The sequence below is a fragment of the Equus caballus genome, chromosome 21 (assembly GCF_041296265.1).
Source record: "Equus caballus isolate H_3958 breed thoroughbred chromosome 21, TB-T2T, whole genome shotgun sequence".
Lineage (NCBI taxonomy): Eukaryota > Metazoa > Chordata > Mammalia > Perissodactyla > Equidae > Equus > Equus caballus.
The window spans coordinates 25,449,077-25,468,055 of NC_091704.1; the positions used below are offsets into that span (position 1 = coordinate 25,449,077).

General features: G+C 57.6%; 2 protein-coding genes across 6 annotated transcripts; both read right to left on the reverse strand.

Moving 5' to 3' along the window:
• Positions 1–518: 518 nt before the first annotated feature.
• Positions 519–3,917, reverse strand: LOC138919830 (uncharacterized). Of its 2 annotated transcripts, XM_070246419.1 has the most exons (4): positions 3,701–3,916; positions 2,878–2,938; positions 2,352–2,412; positions 519–2,078 (listed from the first exon to the last, which is right to left on the reverse strand). In XM_070246419.1, the coding sequence occupies exon 4, from the start codon at positions 1,940–1,942 to the stop codon at positions 620–622; it is 1,323 nt and encodes a 440-aa protein (XP_070102520.1). In that variant the 5' UTR covers positions 1,943–2,078; positions 2,352–2,412; positions 2,878–2,938; positions 3,701–3,916; the 3' UTR covers positions 519–619. The 2 variants fall into 2 exon arrangements, with proteins under 2 accessions (XP_070102520.1, XP_070102521.1); XM_070246420.1 differs by having other exon boundaries at positions 519–2,412; positions 3,701–3,917.
• Positions 3,918–7,740: 3,823 nt separating this feature from the next.
• On the reverse strand, positions 7,741–18,750 carry LOC138919831 (spermatogenesis-associated protein 31-like). 4 transcript variants are annotated; one of them, XM_070246425.1, is made up of 7 exons: positions 18,510–18,750; positions 17,687–17,747; positions 17,161–17,221; positions 10,655–11,601; positions 10,483–10,543; positions 9,964–10,024; positions 7,741–9,680 (listed from the first exon to the last, which is right to left on the reverse strand). In XM_070246425.1, the coding sequence occupies exons 1-4, from the start codon at positions 18,693–18,695 to the stop codon at positions 11,568–11,570; spliced, it is 342 nt and encodes a 113-aa protein (XP_070102526.1). In that variant the 5' UTR covers positions 18,696–18,750; the 3' UTR covers positions 7,741–9,680; positions 9,964–10,024; positions 10,483–10,543; positions 10,655–11,567. The 4 variants fall into 4 exon arrangements, with proteins under 4 accessions (XP_070102526.1, XP_070102524.1, XP_070102523.1 ...); XM_070246423.1 differs by lacking the exons at positions 17,161–17,221; positions 17,687–17,747; positions 18,510–18,750 and having other exon boundaries at positions 11,309–11,601; XM_070246422.1 differs by lacking the exons at positions 7,741–9,680; positions 9,964–10,024; positions 10,483–10,543; positions 10,655–11,601 and adding an exon at positions 15,331–16,887.
• Positions 18,751–18,979: the final 229 nt, after the last annotated feature.

The window sequence follows — 18,979 nt, forward strand, 5'->3', positions numbered from 1 at the left end:
GGCCGAGAGGGTTGCGCAGGCCCATCTCCACGGCAGCTTCAGCAGGGACAGAAGAAGCTCCTGGGGCAGCGTCATCTATTCCCACCAAGAGCTCGGGGTGCGGGGCAAGCTTTCCCGCTCCGGACTCAGGGCCAGCACTGCCCCACACTCCCCTCCCCGCCCTGTGACCTGTGACTCTGTCTCTACACTTCCCGGAGCCTCTGCAAACCCCCTCCCTACAGCCCCAGAAGCTCAAGGGCCAGAGAACGCAGGAGAGGACGGGTGGGGCCCATCCTGGGCTGGGGTCTAGAGGTTTTGCTCATCTGGGAATAGCCTAAAGCTTCCGTTTGTTTTTGTAAGGATGGCGTGATGGGTACTTCGCGTGCAATGAGGGAGTTGGGGCCAGGGCGCGTGAGCCACGCTGCAGTCAGCCTCCCCCCATGGCCCTGCCCCTTCTGGAAGCCACAGTAGACACTCAGGGAGGGCGGAGCCTGACCCTGCTTCTACCCCTAGCAGGGCGAGACGGAGGCCACCAGGTCTCAGGGGAAAAAAACATGTATTTGGGGGAAATCGGGGTTGGAAGGCACCATCAGCACAGAGGGTGAGGTCAGGAGAAAAACCAGAAGTCCTTGGCGAACCCTCAGTCTGTCTCCCAGCGCCCAGACAAAGGATGATACTGTGGATGGCGCCTGAACAGCCCTGCCATCCGACGCCGAGCTGCGTGTGACCCGTGCCTGGCTCTGGGCGGTGGCTGACGCGGGCTTGCCTTTGCAAGGGGCTCCTCTGGTGCTTCCTCCTTGTTGGGCCTCAGGCAGGGCAGGAGGCGTCTCAACATTTTTCTGAGAGGGCTGACGTGAAAAACCTCTTCTTTTTCCGGCAGGGCCTGGAGGGGTTTGGTCCCGAGGGCGTCTCCTGTTCCTCCGACCTGGCTCCAAGACTGGGACCCTGACTCGCCCTCCAGTGTTGCCACCCCACGGCAGGGCTCTGGTGACGCCCCACCTCCACTCTCTTTCAGAGGCTCGTTCCTGGCCATTGCTGACCCTGGACTCAGGTGTAGACGGCCTTGCTCGGCCCCCACGACCGTCCCGCTCTGCCCATTTCTGTCCGAGAGGCTGAATGCGAAGCTCGGAGAAGGCGGCCGGCCCTGCTGTCCCATCAGAGAGGCCTCGGAGGGCCCACAGCCATTGCCAGGTAGGGTCCCTCCCGGGGCCTTCTGGTTTTCCTCACTCACAGGGGAAGTTGAAGGGAGGGGAGGGGCCAGGCGCGGAACTGATGCTTTTGTGGTCAAAGTCTTATGTTTCTCTCCTGGGTGGGGCTCAAGAGGTTTTCCCGAGAACTCTGCACTGTCGGCCTTCAAGCGGGTGCCGGAATCACGGGTGGCAGAGGAGGGAAAAGTAGACCGTGGAAGGGCCAAGGGTTGAGCCTCACTTGCGTTCAGCTCAGCCGACTCCAAGGACGGGAAGGGTGGGCGCCAGCGGACATTCAGCCCAGACGTGATACTGGGTGCTTCGAGCATCTGAGGGCTGCCTGGGGCGTCTTGTTCTTCTTTCTCTGGCCAGGCCTTCGTCTGTGTTCTTTTCCTGATTTCCATCTTGAGCAGCTTTGGCGCATCAGGGTTGGCAAGTGAGGGGCTCTCCGTCTCTCCCTCCCTGTGTGTGGGGCCTCCCCGGAATGAGGCCACTGGTCGGTGGCAGGACAGGTGCCCTTGCTGGGACTGGAGGTGCGCTGACCCGGGGAAGAACAAGACCTTGATCATGTGCCACTGCGAGAGGAACTCGACGCGCCAGCTCATGCGGCCGTGGCCTGAGTTGGGAAATGGCCAAGAGGAGTGAGCTGGAGCTGTGCTCATGGCAGTAGTGTCCGGTGGGATTCTGGTCAAGTCAGCTGGAGGTTCCGCCGGCAGGGTGGAGGCCAGAGGTATAGGGGTGTGGGTCAGAGGCCCCAGGGAATGTGCTGGAGTCATGGTGAGAGTAGCACCTGCCACAGGCTTTCCGCGTGGCTGCTGGGCTCTGGCGTATGCTGTGTTGCTCGCCTCCCCAGGGTAGCCTTGACATGATGAGCGATGGGAGCATCCCTTGGAAGACAGCCTCCCTGGGGAGCTGCGGGAGCCAGGAGGCACAAGCTGCAGCCGGGAGCAGAGGGGCCCGGGACAGCAGGGCAGTCCAGGCGGGGGTGGCCCCTTGGGAGCCATGGCCCTCCATGGCCCCACCTCCACTTCACCAAATTCTCCTGCTCTGCCTCACCGCAGGCCTTTGGCCACCCCTGTCCCCGTGGCTCCCCTCCCAGCTCAGCCCCAAGCTGCCTGCAGCCCTGGGGCCACACCAGAGACTCTGGGAGCAAGAAGTCCGGGAGAGAAGGGCAAGATCCCTTACCTGTGCGAAAGCGACACCTGGCCCCGCACTTCTGCCAGGCCCTTCCCAGCAGCTCTGGGAGCTAGAAATCAGGAGACTGGGTCACAGCACTGAAAGCGGGGCAGGGGCGGTGGAGAGGGCTCTTACAGGAGGCTGCGTGCACTGTGCCTTTAGGGGAGTCTGTTGGGAGGTCAGACTGTCGAACCCGGGCACCAGTGTCCAAGGCCACCGGATCCCTGATGGGGCTGGCAAGGCTGCTGATGGGTTGAGCTATGTCATTGACCACGCGCTTCCACCTCCACCACAGCCCACGTGCCCCGGCTGGACGAGACCCTGTTCCAGGCCCCTCCTGGCCCGGGCCCTGGTTCCCAGCACAGAATGTGGCAAGTCCTCAGGTTTTCGTCTCCCTCCCGCAAACCTCCCTGAGTGTTCTGTTTCCTGAGGGACGGGTTCTGCCCCTGGCATCCTCGAGCCCGTGGAGCTGGGCGCTCAGGGACAGGAGATGGGGGCCAGCTCTGGGGCACGGGGCTGAATGGCAGGAGCTTACCTTTCAAAGCTCCCCTTTTCTTCCTGCTCCTGCTGCTCTTCCCTCTGGGCTCCACTTGACGCTGAAATGAGAGAAAAAAGAAGCAGCTGTGGGGGCTCCCTCTCCTATCTCTGGACCAGCCGTGGACACTTAGCGTTTATGAGGAAGACGACTGCCTACACTCAGCTCCTGGCGCCCGGGGGTGTTTCTTTCCTTTTACTCGTTTTTGAAGTGGAGACTAGAACGTGAAACGGATCTTTGGTGTCTTCCTTCTTTGGAGAACGTGAGGAAGGATGATTTTCTATGTGAGACCCACCATGGATTTCTTTCGTCACTGTTCCTCTGTTCAAGAATCACGCACATTCGCAGACGTCCAGAAGCCTCTGAGCTTCCTCGGGGAGGACTCTGCTTCCCGAGGCCCGAGCCCCACTCCAGACCCTGCCTGGAGGCTCTCGGGGGCTCAGCACTGCCCTCAGATCAGCCCCGACAGAGGAAAGGCCTGCTCAAGACGCCTGCCCCAGGAAGGCGGTGGGGGAACCAGAGCTCAAGACCCGTCCTCCCACGCAGATCCCACTCAGCATCCCTTCCTCAGCCGCTGGTCACTGGACTGGGGACTTTCCCTGGAGCCCTCTACCACACCTGGACTCCTGCTCTGAGATCTTCCGAGGGAAATCCTCGTGCCCTCTCTAATCCCTGCTCGCCCAGCCTGGCTTGTCCGTGGAAGGAGGATGTTGTATTCTCTGCCAGTTCCGGAGTCCCTCTACTTTGATTCAGAATCTTGGAAATGACAGTAGAACAGAAGAGAGACTCATCTTCTGGTGGGTCTCTGCCCAGGGTTTCTTACCTTCCTTATGTTTCTGCGTTCACAAGGTGGTCACGAGGATGGATTCCTCTGCAGGGAGGGAAGGCGCAGGAGGAAGAGCCCCAGTCCACACAGGAAGGGGAGGATGGTCCCAATCACCCAGGAAGTGGAACTGGAGCTCGGCCAGGTAGCAAAGAGGCTTTTCAGAAACATGAGAGGATTCTGCATGTCAGAAATGCAGTGCTGCCCTCAGGCAACTGAGCTCTGGGAGTGGCTTGGAGATTATTACCCCAGGCCCCCATGACAGAAGTGCGGCCTTGTCACAAAGGGCTCTTGAGGGCTGCGGAGGGGACAGCAGGGGAGCAGGCTGGACCAGAGCCCCTCCCCCACCCTCTAGCCTACGTCTCCCTCCCTCTACCCTCCTGGGCCTTCGAGACCTTAGCTAGTTTTCTATGTCTTCCCCCTGGAAGCCAGAGGTCACCGGGTTCCTTGCGTCTCCTGGATTCTTGGTTTGAAGCCAGCTATCTCATGGCCTTCGAAAGTCTGAAGTTCTCCCAGGAATTTGATCTAGTTCCCAGGGATTCATACCCTGATCCTCCTCTGTCCTCAACTCTGATTGCTGTTTTCACCTCACCTAGTGACTTTGTGTGTGTGTGTGTGTGTGTGTGTGTGTGTGTGTGTGTGTGTGAGAGGACACTGAAGTGCCAGTCTCCTAGCTGATTTCAATTATGCAATTCAGTGTTCTCGACTGTAGTCACCACGCCAGACATTAGAACCTCCGACGTTTTTCATCTGAGAGCTGAAAGTTTGTCTCCTTTCACCTGCCTCTCTCTATTTCCCCCACCCCACAGCCGCTGGCCACCACTTTTCTATTCTCTGTTTCCATGAGTTGACCTTTCTTTTATAGTTTTCCGAGTTCACGTGTAAGTGAGCCCAGGCAGTATCTGTGCTTCTCTGTCTGGCTCGTTTCATTGAGCATAACGCCCGCCAGGTTCATCCATGTTGCGCAAATCTCAGCTCCATTTGTCCACATAACAAGCTTTTGGTTTCGTCAATCTGCAAGTCCCACTTTACTTTGCACTTATTTGGTTTTGAATACGAACGTTGTTATTGTTTCCACCAACCTTTGCCATCTTCACTCCGAACGACTCACCCCCAAATTGAAACTAATCATTTATTATTTAACGTAAGCATACTAAAAGTTTAAGTAATTAAACCTCCCAATGATGTGTTTTGTGTCAGTAGCGTTTCTGCTTCTGCAGTGAGAAAGCCTTTACCAAGACTTATGGCACATGCTGGACACACACACACAGACACACACACACACACACGCCCGCACATACGCAGGCGTGGACACATTGGCACAGAACACTTCAGTATTTTCAAAGCAGAGAATTAAGCATATTCCCATTTTCTTTAATCTCTTATGTCGTCTTGACCCCATTTCTTCTTACTCTGCCTCAAATAGACAGTCTTCAGTTTCCAGAGTCCAGACGGCTGTGTGGCCCAGCCCGAAGCCGGGCACGGCTCGAGTGAGCTGAAGTGCTGCTCTTGAGAGCGGACGTTGGGGCCGGGTCCGTGGCCCCGGTTGGAGTCCAGTCTGAGGCAGCCCTTTCTGGTCTCCCCGGTTTGCCCTCCACGCGATCTCTTTCTCAGAGTTGGCCTTGCCTTCCCCTTCCTGCCCCCTCCGGGCCCCCGGAGCCTCGAGTCTTGCCTGAACCTGTAGAAAGAGGGCCCTTCGAGTCCTAGAGGAATTCCCTGGTGACATCATCGGACATGCCTTTTTCAGTGAGAACTGGGGGTTCACTTAGGGATTGTACTTTTTGGTCAACGTGTTAACTTTTCAGACTCGTTGGACAGGTAGTGCTTAGATATCCGGGTTTATACTTATTACACAGCTATCCATACACACAGCGACGGAGAGAGACTCTTTTAAGTGATAATAGGGTAATCTTACTTATACCAAAAGCGTTAAGGTCTACGTTGTTCTTACTAGCTTCACATGATAAATACGTTCCCGATTTACGAATGTGTGTGATCACAGCAGAATTTGCAACAGGGTAACTCTCTTAGCAGGCCCCAAGATGATCTTTAACGTCTTTCTCAACAGTTAAAACAACTTTGTTCTTCTGAAGTCCAACAAAGACCTTTTTCTGGAGCTGGGACTCCTAATTGGGACGCTTGGCTAGCGTATGACTGTGACCAGAGTCCCACATTCAGGCTCTCGCACGCAAGAGTTCTGGACTCAGGGCCTCCTCAAAGCCAGCTGCCCAGGTCAGGGACTGACATGACTCGGGCCTCCCGCGTGTTCCCTGAATTGGCCTGCCTGCCAGCTCAGAGAGAGGATGAGGAGCGAATGTGTTTTAAAATGCAAATCAATCGGAAAGCTCTTCCGGGAAACCTGACCCACCTGGAACAGTGTCAATAGTAGAGGGGAACCCCTGGTATTAAATAAAGACCGCCCACCCCAAATTTAGGGAAATTGGATTGTTTCCCTGACATACACGATGATTTCTATCTCTGTCATAGCAGAAGACAGAAGTACAGGAATTGCCTGCTGCTCCGATATTAAGACGAGTTTCAGAAAGGTTCCCTTTTCTCTTCCGTTCAATAGAGAAGCGATAGGAGGGCCAGGAACGCACTGACATTTTCTTGCTCTGTTGGGATTCATTGGATTCCGTTACCATTTAATCTAGCGATTCTGCGCTAGTACTCAAGTGAGAAACTGCAGTTGTGTGTTCATTCCCAAATAATTTGAGTCCACAGCAACCATGAGCTAGTTTCTTCTTAATTCAAGTGGAAATCCAGTTCATTCAGGGGACCTGCTCCGCAGGTGCGGATCTCTGTCTACTTAATGTTCTCTGGAGACGAAGAACAAAGAGCTTGTGACAGGTTGAAGGTCAGGGGTCTCCTGTCCAGATACGTTCTGACAGTGTTTTATTCAATGTGGTGATACCTGGCCCTCCCACGTCCTCGGCACCTGTCGTGCGTTAGGTAACGGCATTTTTTTCCTGAGGAAATGGCTCAAATCCAAGATACCGTGTTAGGTTTACTCTCTCTGCCCTGTTTCGCCCTTTCAGCCTCTAACCCGTGTTGCATTTGCTTGTGAGATCCTGGAGGCGGGTTCATTTTCACACCATCACTGCCATTGATACTTACTGGGCAGGCAAATTTCAGTTCACCCAAAAGCCTTCACAGAGAAGCTCATGGCAGGTTTATTTCTAAGGGGTGAAATCGTAAAAATCAAAAAATGTCATCCGGTAGGTAAGCGGTTAAACTCTAGTGGCACTTTATTCTCCTTCCCCGGCGTCCCACCCTAGGCGCACAGTGTCCCACCCACCGTCAGGTGGTGACCCCACACACTCACCCCCGGCTCCGTTCCCCAGGAGGAGAAGGCAGGGGCAGGAGAGCAGGGCTCTGAGCTCCTCTGGGCAGAGGGGTGAGGCCCACAGCAGCACGCGTGCTCCCCACCCGCCCGCCCTCAGAGCCGGGAGCGCAGCCATCCTTGTCGCTGCTGCTCCAGACTGTGACAAGCACAGAGGGACGGGGACGCTGGGCCGAGAGGGATGCGCAGGCCCATCTCCACGGCAGCTTCAGCAGGGAGAGGAGCAGCTCCCGGGGCAGCGTCCTCACCTATTCCCAGCGAGAGCTCGGGGTGCAGGGCAAGCTTCCTCGCCCTCCGGACTCAGGGCCAGCACTGCCCCACACTCCCCTCCCCACTCTGTGACCTGTGAGCCTGTCTCTACGCTTGCTGGAGCCTCTGCAAAGCCCCTCCCTACAGCCCCACAAGTTCAAGGGCCAGAGAACGCAGGAGAGGACAGGCGGGGCCCATCGTGGGCTTGGGGTCTTAGAGGTTTTGCTCATCTGGAAAGAGCCCAAAGCTTCCATTGGTTTTTGTAAGGACGGTGTGATGGGGACTTGAGGTGCAATGGGGGAGCTGGGGCGAGGGCAGGTGAGCCACGCTGCAGTCGGCCTCCCCCCATGGCCCTGTCCCTTCTGGAAGCCAAAGCAGACGCTCAGGAAGGGCGGAGCCTGACCCCGTTTTTTCCCCCTAGCAGGGCACAGACAGAAGCCACGACCTCTAGGGAGAAAACAAGTGTATTTGGGGAAAATTGGGGTAGGAGGACAGCATTAGCACGGAGGGTGGGATAAGGAGCAAAACCAGGTTTTCTGTTCGTCCGCTTGCCCGTTCGGGCAGAGAAGCGTTCCTACGAGGAAAGCTGTGTCAGGCACAGTCTGCTCATCCCGGGAGAGGCATATCTGAGGAGAGCGTGGCGGGTAATGGATTGGCTGAGGCAGCTGCCACCCTCAGCCCAGGCTGGCAGGGTTTGGCCGGGGACCGCGGCTGCCCGGATGGCAGGGTCCCGTCGCCATGCCTGCTCTGATCCATCCCCTCGTATTCGGACAGTTGTGGTCCCTGGAGGTGGGTTGGGGACTGTCCTCTGTGATTGTTCTCCTCTGCTCTGGGGAGGAGGGAACGTCGTGGTGACAGGTATGTCCGGCTTGCCAGGCCTGAAATGGGTTTTGCGATGCTTCTGCTGGGAGGCCAGAAGTTCTCGGCCAGCCTCAGTTTCCCTCCCAGGACGCAGACACAGGATGTCACTGTCGATGGCGCCTGAACAGCCCCGCCATCCGACGCCGAGCTGTGTGTGACCCGTGCCCGGCTCTGGGCGGTGGCTGAGGCGGGCTTGCCTTTGCGAGGGGCTCCTCTGGTGCTTCCTCCTTGTTGGGCCTCAGGCAGGGCAGGAGGCGTCTCAACATTTTTCTGAGAGGGCTGTCGCGAGGATCCTCTTCCTTTGCAGGCGGGGGCTGGAGGGGTTTGGTCTCGAGGGTGTCTCCCACGTCCCCGACCTGGCTCCGAGACTGGGACCCTGACTCCCCGTCCAGTGTTGCCACCCCGCGGCAGGGCTCTGGTGAGGCCCCACCCCTGCTCTCCTCCCGAGGCTCTTCCCTGGCCACGGGGGACCCTGAAGTCGGCCCCCGACGGCCTTGCTCGGCCCCCACGAAGGTCCCACCCCGCCCTTTTCTCTCTGAGAGGCCGCGTGGGAAGCTTGGAGAAGGCGGCCGGCCCTCCTGTCCCGAGAGAGAGGCTTCTGAGGGCCCACTGCCATCGCCAGGTAGGGTCCCTCCCAGGGCCTTCTGATTTTCCTCACACACAGGTGAGGGAGCAGGGAGGGGACGGGCCAGCCTGGGAACTGATGGTTTGGTCGTCCAAGTTAAGACCTGGTCACCCGGAGGAGGCTCAAGAGGTTTTCCCGTCAAGTGTGCAGAGTCAGCTTTCGAGGGGGCCCCAGAATCACAGGTGGCTGCGGGGGGCAGAGGGGACCGTGGAAGGGCCGAGGGTTGAGCCTCACATGCTTCCAGAGCTGCAGGCCCCAAGGGCAGGAGGGGTAGGCCCCAGCGGAAATTCAGCCCAGACGTGATAGTGTGTGCTGGGAGCATCTGAGGAGTGCGTGGATCGTCTTGTTCTTCTTCCCAGACCTCCGTTTGCATGCTCTCCGTGATGTCTGTCTCGAGCAGCTTCTGGGCGTCAGGGTTGGCGACTGAGGGGCTGTCGGTCTCTCCCTCCCTATGTGTGGGGCCTCCCCAGAATGAGGCCACTGGTGGGTGGCAGGACAGGGGCCCTTGCTGGGACCCGAAGTGCGACGGCACGGGGAAGAACAAGACCTGGATCGTGTTCCAGCGGGAGGGGAACGTTTCAACGCGACAGCTCACGCGGCCGTGGCCTGAGTTGGGAAATGGCCAACACGAGTGAGCTGGGGCCGAGCTCGTGGCAACAGGGCGTAGTGGAGTGGTGGTCAGGGCCGAGGGCGGTTCTGCTGGCAGGGTGGAGGCCCAAGGTAGAGTGCGCTGGGTGAGAAGAGCCAGGGAAAGTGCTGGAGCCGTGGTGAGAGGAGCACCTTGCACGGGCTTCCCGCGTGGCTGGCGGACTCTAGCAGACGCTGTCTTGCACGCCTCCCCAGGGGAGGCTTGAGATGTCAAGCGATGGAAGCACCCCTTACAAGACAGCCTCCCCGGGGAGCTGCGGGAAACAAGATGCACAAGCTGTAGCCAGGAGCAGAGGGCCCTGGGACAGCAGGGCAGGCCAGGCCAGGCCAGGTGCGGGTGGCCCCTTGAGAGCCATGGCCCTCCCTGGCCCTCCCTTCACTTCACCGAATTCTCCTGCTGTCCCTCCCCGCCAGGCCTCTTGCCACCCCCTGCCCCATGGCTCCCCTCCCAGCTCAGCCCCAAGCTGCCTGTAGCCCCGGGGCACGTCAGAGACTCTGCGAGGAAGAAGCCCAGGAGAGAAGGGCAAGATTCCTTACCTTGGCGAAAGGGACCTCAGGCCCCCCACTTCTGCCAGGTCCTTCCGGCCAGCTCTGTAAGCTAGAAATGAGGGCACTGGGTCACAGCCGTGAAGGCGGGGGCCTAGGGCTCTGGCAGGAGGCTGCGTGCAGTGTGCCTTTAGGGGAGACCGTTTGAGGTCAGACTCTGGAGCCCAGGCACCAGTGCCCAAGGCCACGGGATCCCTGACGGGGATGGCAAGGCTGCTGATGGGTTGAGGTTTGTCGTGGACCAAGTGCTTCAACCTCCACCACAGCCCACATGCCCCTGCTGGGCAACACCCTGTTCCGGACGCCTGCTGGCCTGGGCCTTGGTTCCGCGCACAGCATCTGGCAAGCACTCAGGTTTTCCTCTCCTTGCCGGGAGCCTCGCTGAGGGCTCTGTTTCCTGAGGGACAGGCTCTGTCCCTGGCATCCTCGAGCCCACGGAGCTGGGCGCTCAGGGACAGGAGGTGCAGGCCAGCTCTGGGGCACAGGGCTGAATGGCAGGAGCTTGCTTACCTTTCAAAGCTCCCCTTTTCTTCCTGCTCCTGCTGCTCCTCCCTCTCGGCTCCACTTGACGCTGAGGTGAGAGAAAAGACAAGAAACTGCGGGGTCTGAGCCCCAAGGCTCCCTCTCCTCTCTCTGGACCAGCCGCAGACGCACAGCGTTTGTGAGCGGGATGACTGCCTACCCTGAACTCCTGGGGCTCTGGGGTGTTCCTTCCCTTTTACTTCCTTTTGAAGTGGATAACTGAACACAAAATGGACGTTTGCTGTCTTCCTTCTCTGAGGATCGTAAGCAGGTCCCCATGTGGGACCAGCGTGCATCTTCTGTCACTGTTCCTCTGCTCGAGAAGCGCGCGCCTTCTCAGAGGTACAGGATCGTGTGAGCTTCCTCAGGGAGGACTCTGCTTCCTGAGGCTACAGCCCCACTCCAGGTCCTGCCCAGAGGCTCTCGGGGGCTCAGCTGTGCCCTCAGATCAACCACGACAGAGAAAAGGCCCGCCTGAGACACCTGCCCCGGGGAGGTGGCTGGGGAACGGGTGCTCAGGGCCTGTCTTCCCACAGATCCCACTCGGCATCCCGTCCGTGGCCACTGGTCGCTGGCCTCTGGGGCCTTTCCCTGGAGCCCTCTACCACACCGGGACTCCTGCTCGGAGGTCTTCGGACCGAAATCCCTGTGCCCACTCTCCCCCCTGCCCACCCAACCTGGCTGGTCTCTAGAAGGATGATGTTCTGTTCTTTCCCGTCCCTGGGGTCCCTCTAGTTGATTCAGAGAAGTGGAAATCACAGTAAAAGAGGAGAGAGACTCGTCTTCTGGTGGGTCTGGGTCCAGGATTTCTTACCTTCCTGACGTTTCTCCTTTTGTCAGTTGGTTGTGAGGGCGAATTCCTCTTGGGGGAGGGGGGGAAGAACAGGAGGAAGAGCCCCAGTCCATACAGGATGCGGAGGATGGTCCCAATCACCCAGGAGGCGGCACTGGAGCTCAAGCAGGTAGCAACAATGCTTTGTAGACGTAAGATAGGAGTTTCCATGTCTCAAGTCTAGTCCTACTCTCAGGCAACTGAGCGCTGGGAGTGACTTGGAGATTAGAACCCCACGCCCTCATCGTGGAACTGTGGCCGTGTCACGGGGGCTCCTGAGGGGGGAGGGGGGAGGGGCAGGCGAGAGGAGGGCAGCCGATTGGACCCCAGCCCCTGCGCCGCCAACTGGCCTCCAACTGCCTCCCTCCACCCTCCTGGGCCTTCTAGACCTTAGCTGGTTTTCTGTTTCTTCCACCTGGAAGCCAGCTGTCGCCCGGTTCCTTGCCTCTCCTGGATTCTTGGTTTGAAGCCACCTATCTCAGGGCCTTTGAAAGTCTGCAGTTCTCCCAGGAATTCGAGCTAGTTCCCAGGGACTCACACCCTCATTCTCCTCTGTCCTCAACTCCGACTGTTGTTTTCACCTCACTTATTGACTCTGTGTGTGCGTGCCAGGACACTGAAGTGCTGCTCTCTTAGCTGATCTCAGTTATAGAATGCAGCGTTCTCGACTCTAGTCACCACGTCAGACATGAGATCCTCAGAGCTCCTTGATCTCAGGGCTGAGAGTTGGTCCCCTTTGACCTGCCTCTCCCTCTCCCTCCCACTCCACAGCCGCTGGCCACCACTTTTGTACTCTCTGTTTCTGTGAATTGACCTTTCTTTTGTCGTTTTTCGAGTTCACGTGTTAAGCGACCCCAGGCAGTATCTGTCTTCCTCTGTCTGGCTTGTTCCACTGAGCGTAACGCCCGCCAGGTTCATCGATGTTGTGCCAGTCTCCACTCCATTTGTCCACGTAACAAGCTTTTGGTTTCGTCAATCTGGAAGTCCCACTTTATTTTACGCTTGTTTGGCTTTGAATATGAACGTTGTTATTGTTTCGATCAACCTTTGCCATCTTCACTCAGGACGACTCACCCAAAAATGGAAACTAATCATTTCTTACGGAACATAAGCATAATCAAAATTTAAGTAACTAAACCTCCCAGTAATGTGTTTTATGTTAGTCGCATTTCTACTTCTGAAGTGAGAAAGCCTTCACCAAGACTTATGGGACGTGCTGGACACACACACACACACACACACACAGACACACACACACGCGCGCCCATACATAACGCAGGCGTGGACACATTTGCACAGACCAATTCAGGCCTTTCCAACCAGAGAATTCAGCACATTCTCATTTTCTCTAAGCTTTTCTGTCGTCTTGACCCTGTTTCTTCTCATTCCGCCCGAAATAGACCGTCTTCCGTTTCCAGAGTTTAGACGGCTGTGTGGCCCAGCCCGAAGCCGGGCACGGCTCGAGTGAGCTGAAGTGCTGCTCTTGAGAGCGGACGTTGGGGCCGGGTCCGTGGCCCGGGTTGGAGTCCAGTCTGAGGCAGCCCTTTCTGGTCTCCCCGGTTTGCCCGCCACGCGATCTCTTTCTCAGAGTTGGCCTTGCCTTCCCCTTCCTGCCCCCTCCGGGCCCCCGGAGCCTCGAGTCTTGCCTGAACCTGTAGAAAGAGGGCCCTTCGAGTCCTAGAGGAATTCCCTGGTGACATCATCGGACATGCCTTTTTCAGTGAGAACTGGGGGTTCACTTAGGGATTGTACTTTTTGGTCAACGTGTTAACTTTTCAGACTCGTTGGACAGGTAGTGCTTAGATATCCGGGTTTATACTTATTACACAGCTATCCATACACACAGCGACGGAGAGAGACTCTTTTAAGTGATAATAGGGTAATCTTACTTATACCAAAAGCGTTAAGGTCTACGTTGTTCTTACTAGCTTCACATGATAAATACGTTCCCGATTTACGAATGTGTGTGATCACAGCAGAATTTGCAACAGGGTAACTCTCTTAGCAGGCCCCAAGATGATCTTTAACGTCTTTCTCAACAGTTAAAACAACTTTGTTCTTCTGAAGTCCAACAAAGACCTTTTTCTGGAGCTGGGACTCCTAATTGGGACGCTTGGCTAGCGTATGACTGTGACCAGAGTCCCACATTCAGGCTCTCGCACGCAAGAGTTCTGGACTCAGGGCCTCCTCAAAGCCAGCTGCCCAGGTCAGGGACTGACATGACTCGGGCCTCCCGCGTGTTCCCTGAATTGGCCTGCCTGCCAGCTCAGAGAGAGGATGAGGAGCGAATGTGTTTTAAAATGCAAATCAATCGGAAAGCTCTTCCGGGAAACCTGACCCACCTGGAACAGTGTCAATAGTAGAGGGGAACCCCTGGTATTAAATAAAGACCGCCCACCCCAAATTTAGGGAAATTGGATTGTTTCCCTGACATACACGATGATTTCTATCTCTGTCATAGCAGAAGACAGAAGTACAGGAATTGCCTGCTGCTCCGATATTAAGACGAGTTTCAGAAAGGTTCCCTTTTCTCTTCTGTTCAATAGAGAAGCGATAGGAGGGCCAGGAACGCACTGACATTTTCTTGCTCTGTTGGGATTCATTGGATTCCGTTACCATTTAATCTAGCGATTCTGCGCTAGTACTCAAGTGAGAAACTGCAGTTGTGTGTTCATTCCCAAATAATTTGAGTCCACAGCAACCATGAGCTAGTTTCTTCTTAATTCAAGTGGAAATCCAGTTCATTCAGGGGACCTGCTCCGCAGGTGCGGATCTCTGTCTACTTAATGTTCTCTGGAGACGAAGAACAAAGAGCTTGTGACAGGTTGAAGGTCAGGGGTCTCCTGTCCAGATACGTTCTGACAGTGTTTTATTCAATGTGGTGATACCTGGCCCTCCCACGTCCTCGGCACCTGTCGTGCGTTAGGTAACGGCATTTTTTTCCTGAGGAAATGGCTCAATCTAAGATATGGTGTTAGGGTTAGTCTCTCTGCCCTGTTTCAGCCTTTCAACCTCTAATGCGTGTTGCATTCTTTCTAAGTTCCTGGAGGCTGGCCCATTTTCAAGCCTTCGTTACTCATTGCCATTGATATTAACCGTGCAGAAAAATTTAGGTTCACGCCAAAACCTTCCCCAGAAGTTCATAGCAGCTTTATGCATAGGGGACATTATAAAAACCAAAAACTGTCCTTCAGTAGGTAAGTGGTTAAACTCTGGTGGCACTTTGTCTCCTTCTCCCGGGTCCCAGCCTAGGTGCACAGTGTCCCACCATCAGATCATGCCGCCACACACTCACCCCCGGCTCCATTCCCCAGGAGGAGAAGGCAGGTGCAGGAGAGCAGGGCCCTGTGCCCCTCTGGGCGGAGGGGACAGGCCCGCAGCAGCCTCTGTGCTCCCCAACCGCCCACCCTCAGAGGCCGGAGCTCAGTCGTGGTCGTCGCTGCTCTTCCAGACTGTGACAAGGACAGAGGGAGGGCGACGCTGGGCCGAGAGGGTTGCGCAGGCCCATCTCCACGGCAGCTTCAGCAGGGACAGAAGAAGCTCCTGGGGCAGCGTCATCTATTCCCACCAAGAGCTCGGGGTGCGGGGCAAGCTTTCCCGCTCCGGACTCAGGGCCAGCACTGCCCCACACTCCCCTCCCCGCCCTGTGACCTGTGACTCTGTCTCTACACTTCCCGGAGCCTCTGCAAACCCCCTCCCTACAGCCCCAGAAGCTCAAGGGCCAGAGAACGCAGGAGAGGACGGGTGGGGCCCATCCTGGGCTGGGGTCTAGAGGTTTTGCTCATCTGGGAATAGCCTAAAGCTTCCGTTTGTTTTTGTAAGGATGGCGTGATGGGTACTTCGCGTGCAATGAGGGAGTTGGGGCCAGGGCGCGTGAGCCACGCTGCAGTCAGCCTCCCCCCATGGCCCTGCCCCTTCTGGAAGCCACAGTAGACACTCAGGGAGGGCGGAGCCTGACCCTGCTTCTACCCCTAGCAGGGCGAGACGGAGGCCACCAGGTCTCAGGGGAAAAAAACATGTATTTGGGGGAAATCGGGGTTGGAAGGCACCATCAGCACAGAGGGTGAGGTCAGGAGAAAAACCAGAAGTCCTTGGCGAACCCTCAGTCTGTCTCCCAGCGCCCAGACAAAGGATGATACTGTGGATGGCGCCTGAACAGCCCTGCCATCCGACGCCGAGCTGCGTGTGACCCGTGCCTGGCTCTGGGCGGTGGCTGACGCGGGCTTGCCTTTGCAAGGGGCTCCTCTGGTGCTTCCTCCTTGTTGGGCCTCAGGCAGGGCAGGAGGCGTCTCAACATTTTTCTGAGAGGGCTGACGTGAAAAACCTCTTCTTTTTCCGGCAGGGCCTGGAGGGGTTTGGTCCCGAGGGCGTCTCCTGTTCCTCCGACCTGGCTCCAAGACTGGGACCCTGACTCGCCCTCCAGTGTTGCCACCCCACGGCAGGGCTCTGGTGACGCCCCACCTCCACTCTCTTTCAGAGGCTCGTTCCTGGCCATTGCTGACCCTGGACTCAGGTGTAGACGGCCTTGCTCGGCCCCCACGACCGTCCCGCTCTGCCCATTTCTGTCCGAGAGGCTGAATGCGAAGCTCGGAGAAGGCGGCCGGCCCTGCTGTCCCATCAGAGAGGCCTCGGAGGGCCCACAGCCATTGCCAGGTAGGGTCCCTCCCGGGGCCTTCTGGTTTTCCTCACTCACAGGGGAAGTTGAAGGGAGGGGAGGGGCCAGGCGCGGAACTGATGCTTTTGTGGTCAAAGTCTTATGTTTCTCTCCTGGGTGGGGCTCAAGAGGTTTTCCCGAGAACTCTGCACTGTCGGCCTTCAAGCGGGTGCCGGAATCACGGGTGGCAGAGGAGGGAAAAGTAGACCGTGGAAGGGCCAAGGGTTGAGCCTCACTTGCGTTCAGCTCAGCCGACTCCAAGGACGGGAAGGGTGGGCGCCAGCGGACATTCAGCCCAGACGTGATACTGGGTGCTTCGAGCATCTGAGGGCTGCCTGGGGCGTCTTGTTCTTCTTTCTCTGGCCAGGCCTTCGTCTGTGTTCTTTTCCTGATTTCCATCTTGAGCAGCTTTGGCGCATCAGGGTTGGCAAGTGAGGGGCTCTCCGTCTCTCCCTCCCTGTGTGTGGGGCCTCCCCGGAATGAGGCCACTGGTCGGTGGCAGGACAGGTGCCCTTGCTGGGACTGGAGGTGCGCTGACCCGGGGAAGAACAAGACCTTGATCATGTGCCACTGCGAGAGGAACTCGACGCGCCAGCTCATGCGGCCGTGGCCTGAGTTGGGAAATGGCCAAGAGGAGTGAGCTGGAGCTGTGCTCATGGCAGTAGTGTCCGGTGGGATTCTGGTCAAGTCAGCTGGAGGTTCCGCCGGCAGGGTGGAGGCCAGAGGTATAGGGGTGTGGGTCAGAGGCCCCAGGGAATGTGCTGGAGTCATGGTGAGAGTAGCACCTGCCACAGGCTTTCCGCGTGGCTGCTGGGCTCTGGCGTATGCTGTGTTGCTCGCCTCCCCAGGGTAGCCTTGACATGATGAGCGATGGGAGCATCCCTTGGAAGACAGCCTCCCTGGGGAGCTGCGGGAGCCAGGAGGCACAAGCTGCAGCCGGGAGCAGAGGGGCCCGGGACAGCAGGGCAGTCCAGGCGGGGGTGGCCCCTTGGGAGCCATGGCCCTCCATGGCCCCACCTCCACTTCACCAAATTCTCCTGCTCTGCCTCACCGCAGGCCTTTGGCCACCCCTGTCCCCGTGGCTCCCCTCCCAGCTCAGCCCCAAGCTGCCTGCAGCCCTGGGGCCACACCAGAGACTCTGGGAGCAAGAAGTCCGGGAGAGAAGGGCAAGATCCCTTACCTGTGCGAAAGCGACACCTGGCCCCGCACTTCTGCCAGGCCCTTCCCAGCAGCTCTGGGAGCTAGAAATCAGGAGACTGGGTCACAGCACTGAAAGCGGGGCAGGGGCGGTGGAGAGGGCTCTTACAGGAGGCTGCGTGCACTGTGCCTTTAGGGGAGTCTGTTGGGAGGTCAGACTGTCGAACCCGGGCACCAGTGTCCAAGGCCACCGGATCCCTGATGGGGCTGGCAAGGCTGCTGATGGGTTGAGCTATGTCATTGACCACGCGCTTCCACCTCCACCACAGCCCACGTGCCCCGGCTGGACGAGACCCTGTTCCAGGCCCCTCCTGGCCCGGGCCCTGGTTCCCAGCACAGAATGTGGCAAGTCCTCAGGTTTTCGTCTCCCTCCCGCAAACCTCCCTGAGTGTTCTGTTTCCTGAGGGACGGGTTCTGCCCCTGGCATCCTCGAGCCCGTGGAGCTGGGCGCTCAGGGACAGGAGATGGGGGCCAGCTCTGGGGCACGGGGCTGAATGGCAGGAGCTTACCTTTCAAAGCTCCCCTTTTCTTCCTGCTCCTGCTGCTCTTCCCTCTGGGCTCCACTTGACGCTGAAATGAGAGAAAAAAGAAGCAGCTGTGGGGGCTCCCTCTCCTATCTCTGGACCAGCCGTGGACACTTAGCGTTTATGAGGAAGACGACTGCCTACACTCAGCTCCTGGCGCCCGGGGGTGTTTCTTTCCTTTTACTCGTTTTTGAAGTGGAGACTAGAACGTGAAACGGATCTTTGGTGTCTTCCTTCTTTGGAGAACGTGAGGAAGGATGATTTTCTATGTGAGACCCACCATGGATTTCTTTCGTCACTGTTCCTCTGTTCAAGAATCACGCACATTCGCAGACGTCCAGAAGCCTCTGAGCTTCCTCGGGGAGGACTCTGCTTCCCGAGGCCCGAGCCCCACTCCAGACCCTGCCTGGAGGCTCTCGGGGGCTCAGCACTGCCCTCAGATCAGCCCCGACAGAGGAAAGGCCTGCTCAAGACGCCTGCCCCAGGAAGGCGGTGGGGGAACCAGAGCTCAAGACCCGTCCTCCCACGCAGATCCCACTCAGCATCCCTTCCTCAGCCGCTGGTCACTGGACTGGGGACTTTCCCTGGAGCCCTCTACCACACCTGGACTCCTGCTCTGAGATCTTCCGAGGGAAATCCTCGTGCCCTCTCTAATCCCTGCTCGCCCAGCCTGGCTTGTCCGTGGAAGGAGGATGTTGTATTCTCTGCCAGTTCCGGAGTCCCTCTACTTTGATTCAGAATCTTGGAAATGACAGTAGAACAGAAGAGAGACTCATCTTCTGGTGGGTCTCTGCCCAGGGTTTCTTACCTTCCTTATGTTTCTGCGTTCACAAGGTGGTCGCGAGGATGGATTCCTCTGCAGGGAGGGAAGGCGCAGGAGGAAGAGCCCCAGTCCACACAGGAAGGGGAGGATGGTCCCAATCACCCAGGAAGTGGAACTGGAGCTCGGCCAGGTAGCAAAGAGGCTTTTCAGAAACATGAGAGGATTCTGCATGTCAGAAATGCAGTGCTGCCCTCAGGCAACTGAGCTCTGGGAGTGGCTTGGAGATTATTACCCCAGGCCCCCATGACAGAAGTGCGGCCTTGTCACAAAGGGCTCTTGAGGGCTGCGGAGGGGACAGCAGGGGAGCAGGCTGGACCAGAGCCCCTCCCCCACCCTCTAGCCTACGTCTCCCTCCCTCTACCCTCCTGGGCCTTCGAGACCTTAGCTAGTTTTCTATGTCTTCCCCCTGGAAGCCAGAGGTCACCGGGTTCCTTGCGTCTCCTGGATTCTTGGTT

What these genes read in the sequence shown, in the direction of transcription:
- LOC138919830 (XM_070246420.1), bottom strand. Translation starts at nt 2,170, where the DNA reads ATGGCTCCCAAGGGGCCACCCCCGCCTGGACTGCCCTGCTGTCCCGGG.
- LOC138919831 (XM_070246422.1), bottom strand. Translation starts at nt 18,695, where the DNA reads ATGCAGAATCCTCTCATGTTTCTGAAAAGCCTCTTTGCTACCTGGCCG. An exon ending in AACGCAGAAACATAAGGAAG is followed by an intron (nt 17,748 to 18,509) that starts GTAAGAAACCCT and finishes CTCTCATTTCAG; the next exon opens with CGTCAAGTGGAGCCCAGAGG. An exon ending in GAAAAGGGGAGCTTTGAAAG is followed by an intron (nt 17,222 to 17,686) that starts GTAAGCTCCTGC and finishes CCTGATTTCTAG; the next exon opens with CTCCCAGAGCTGCTGGGAAG.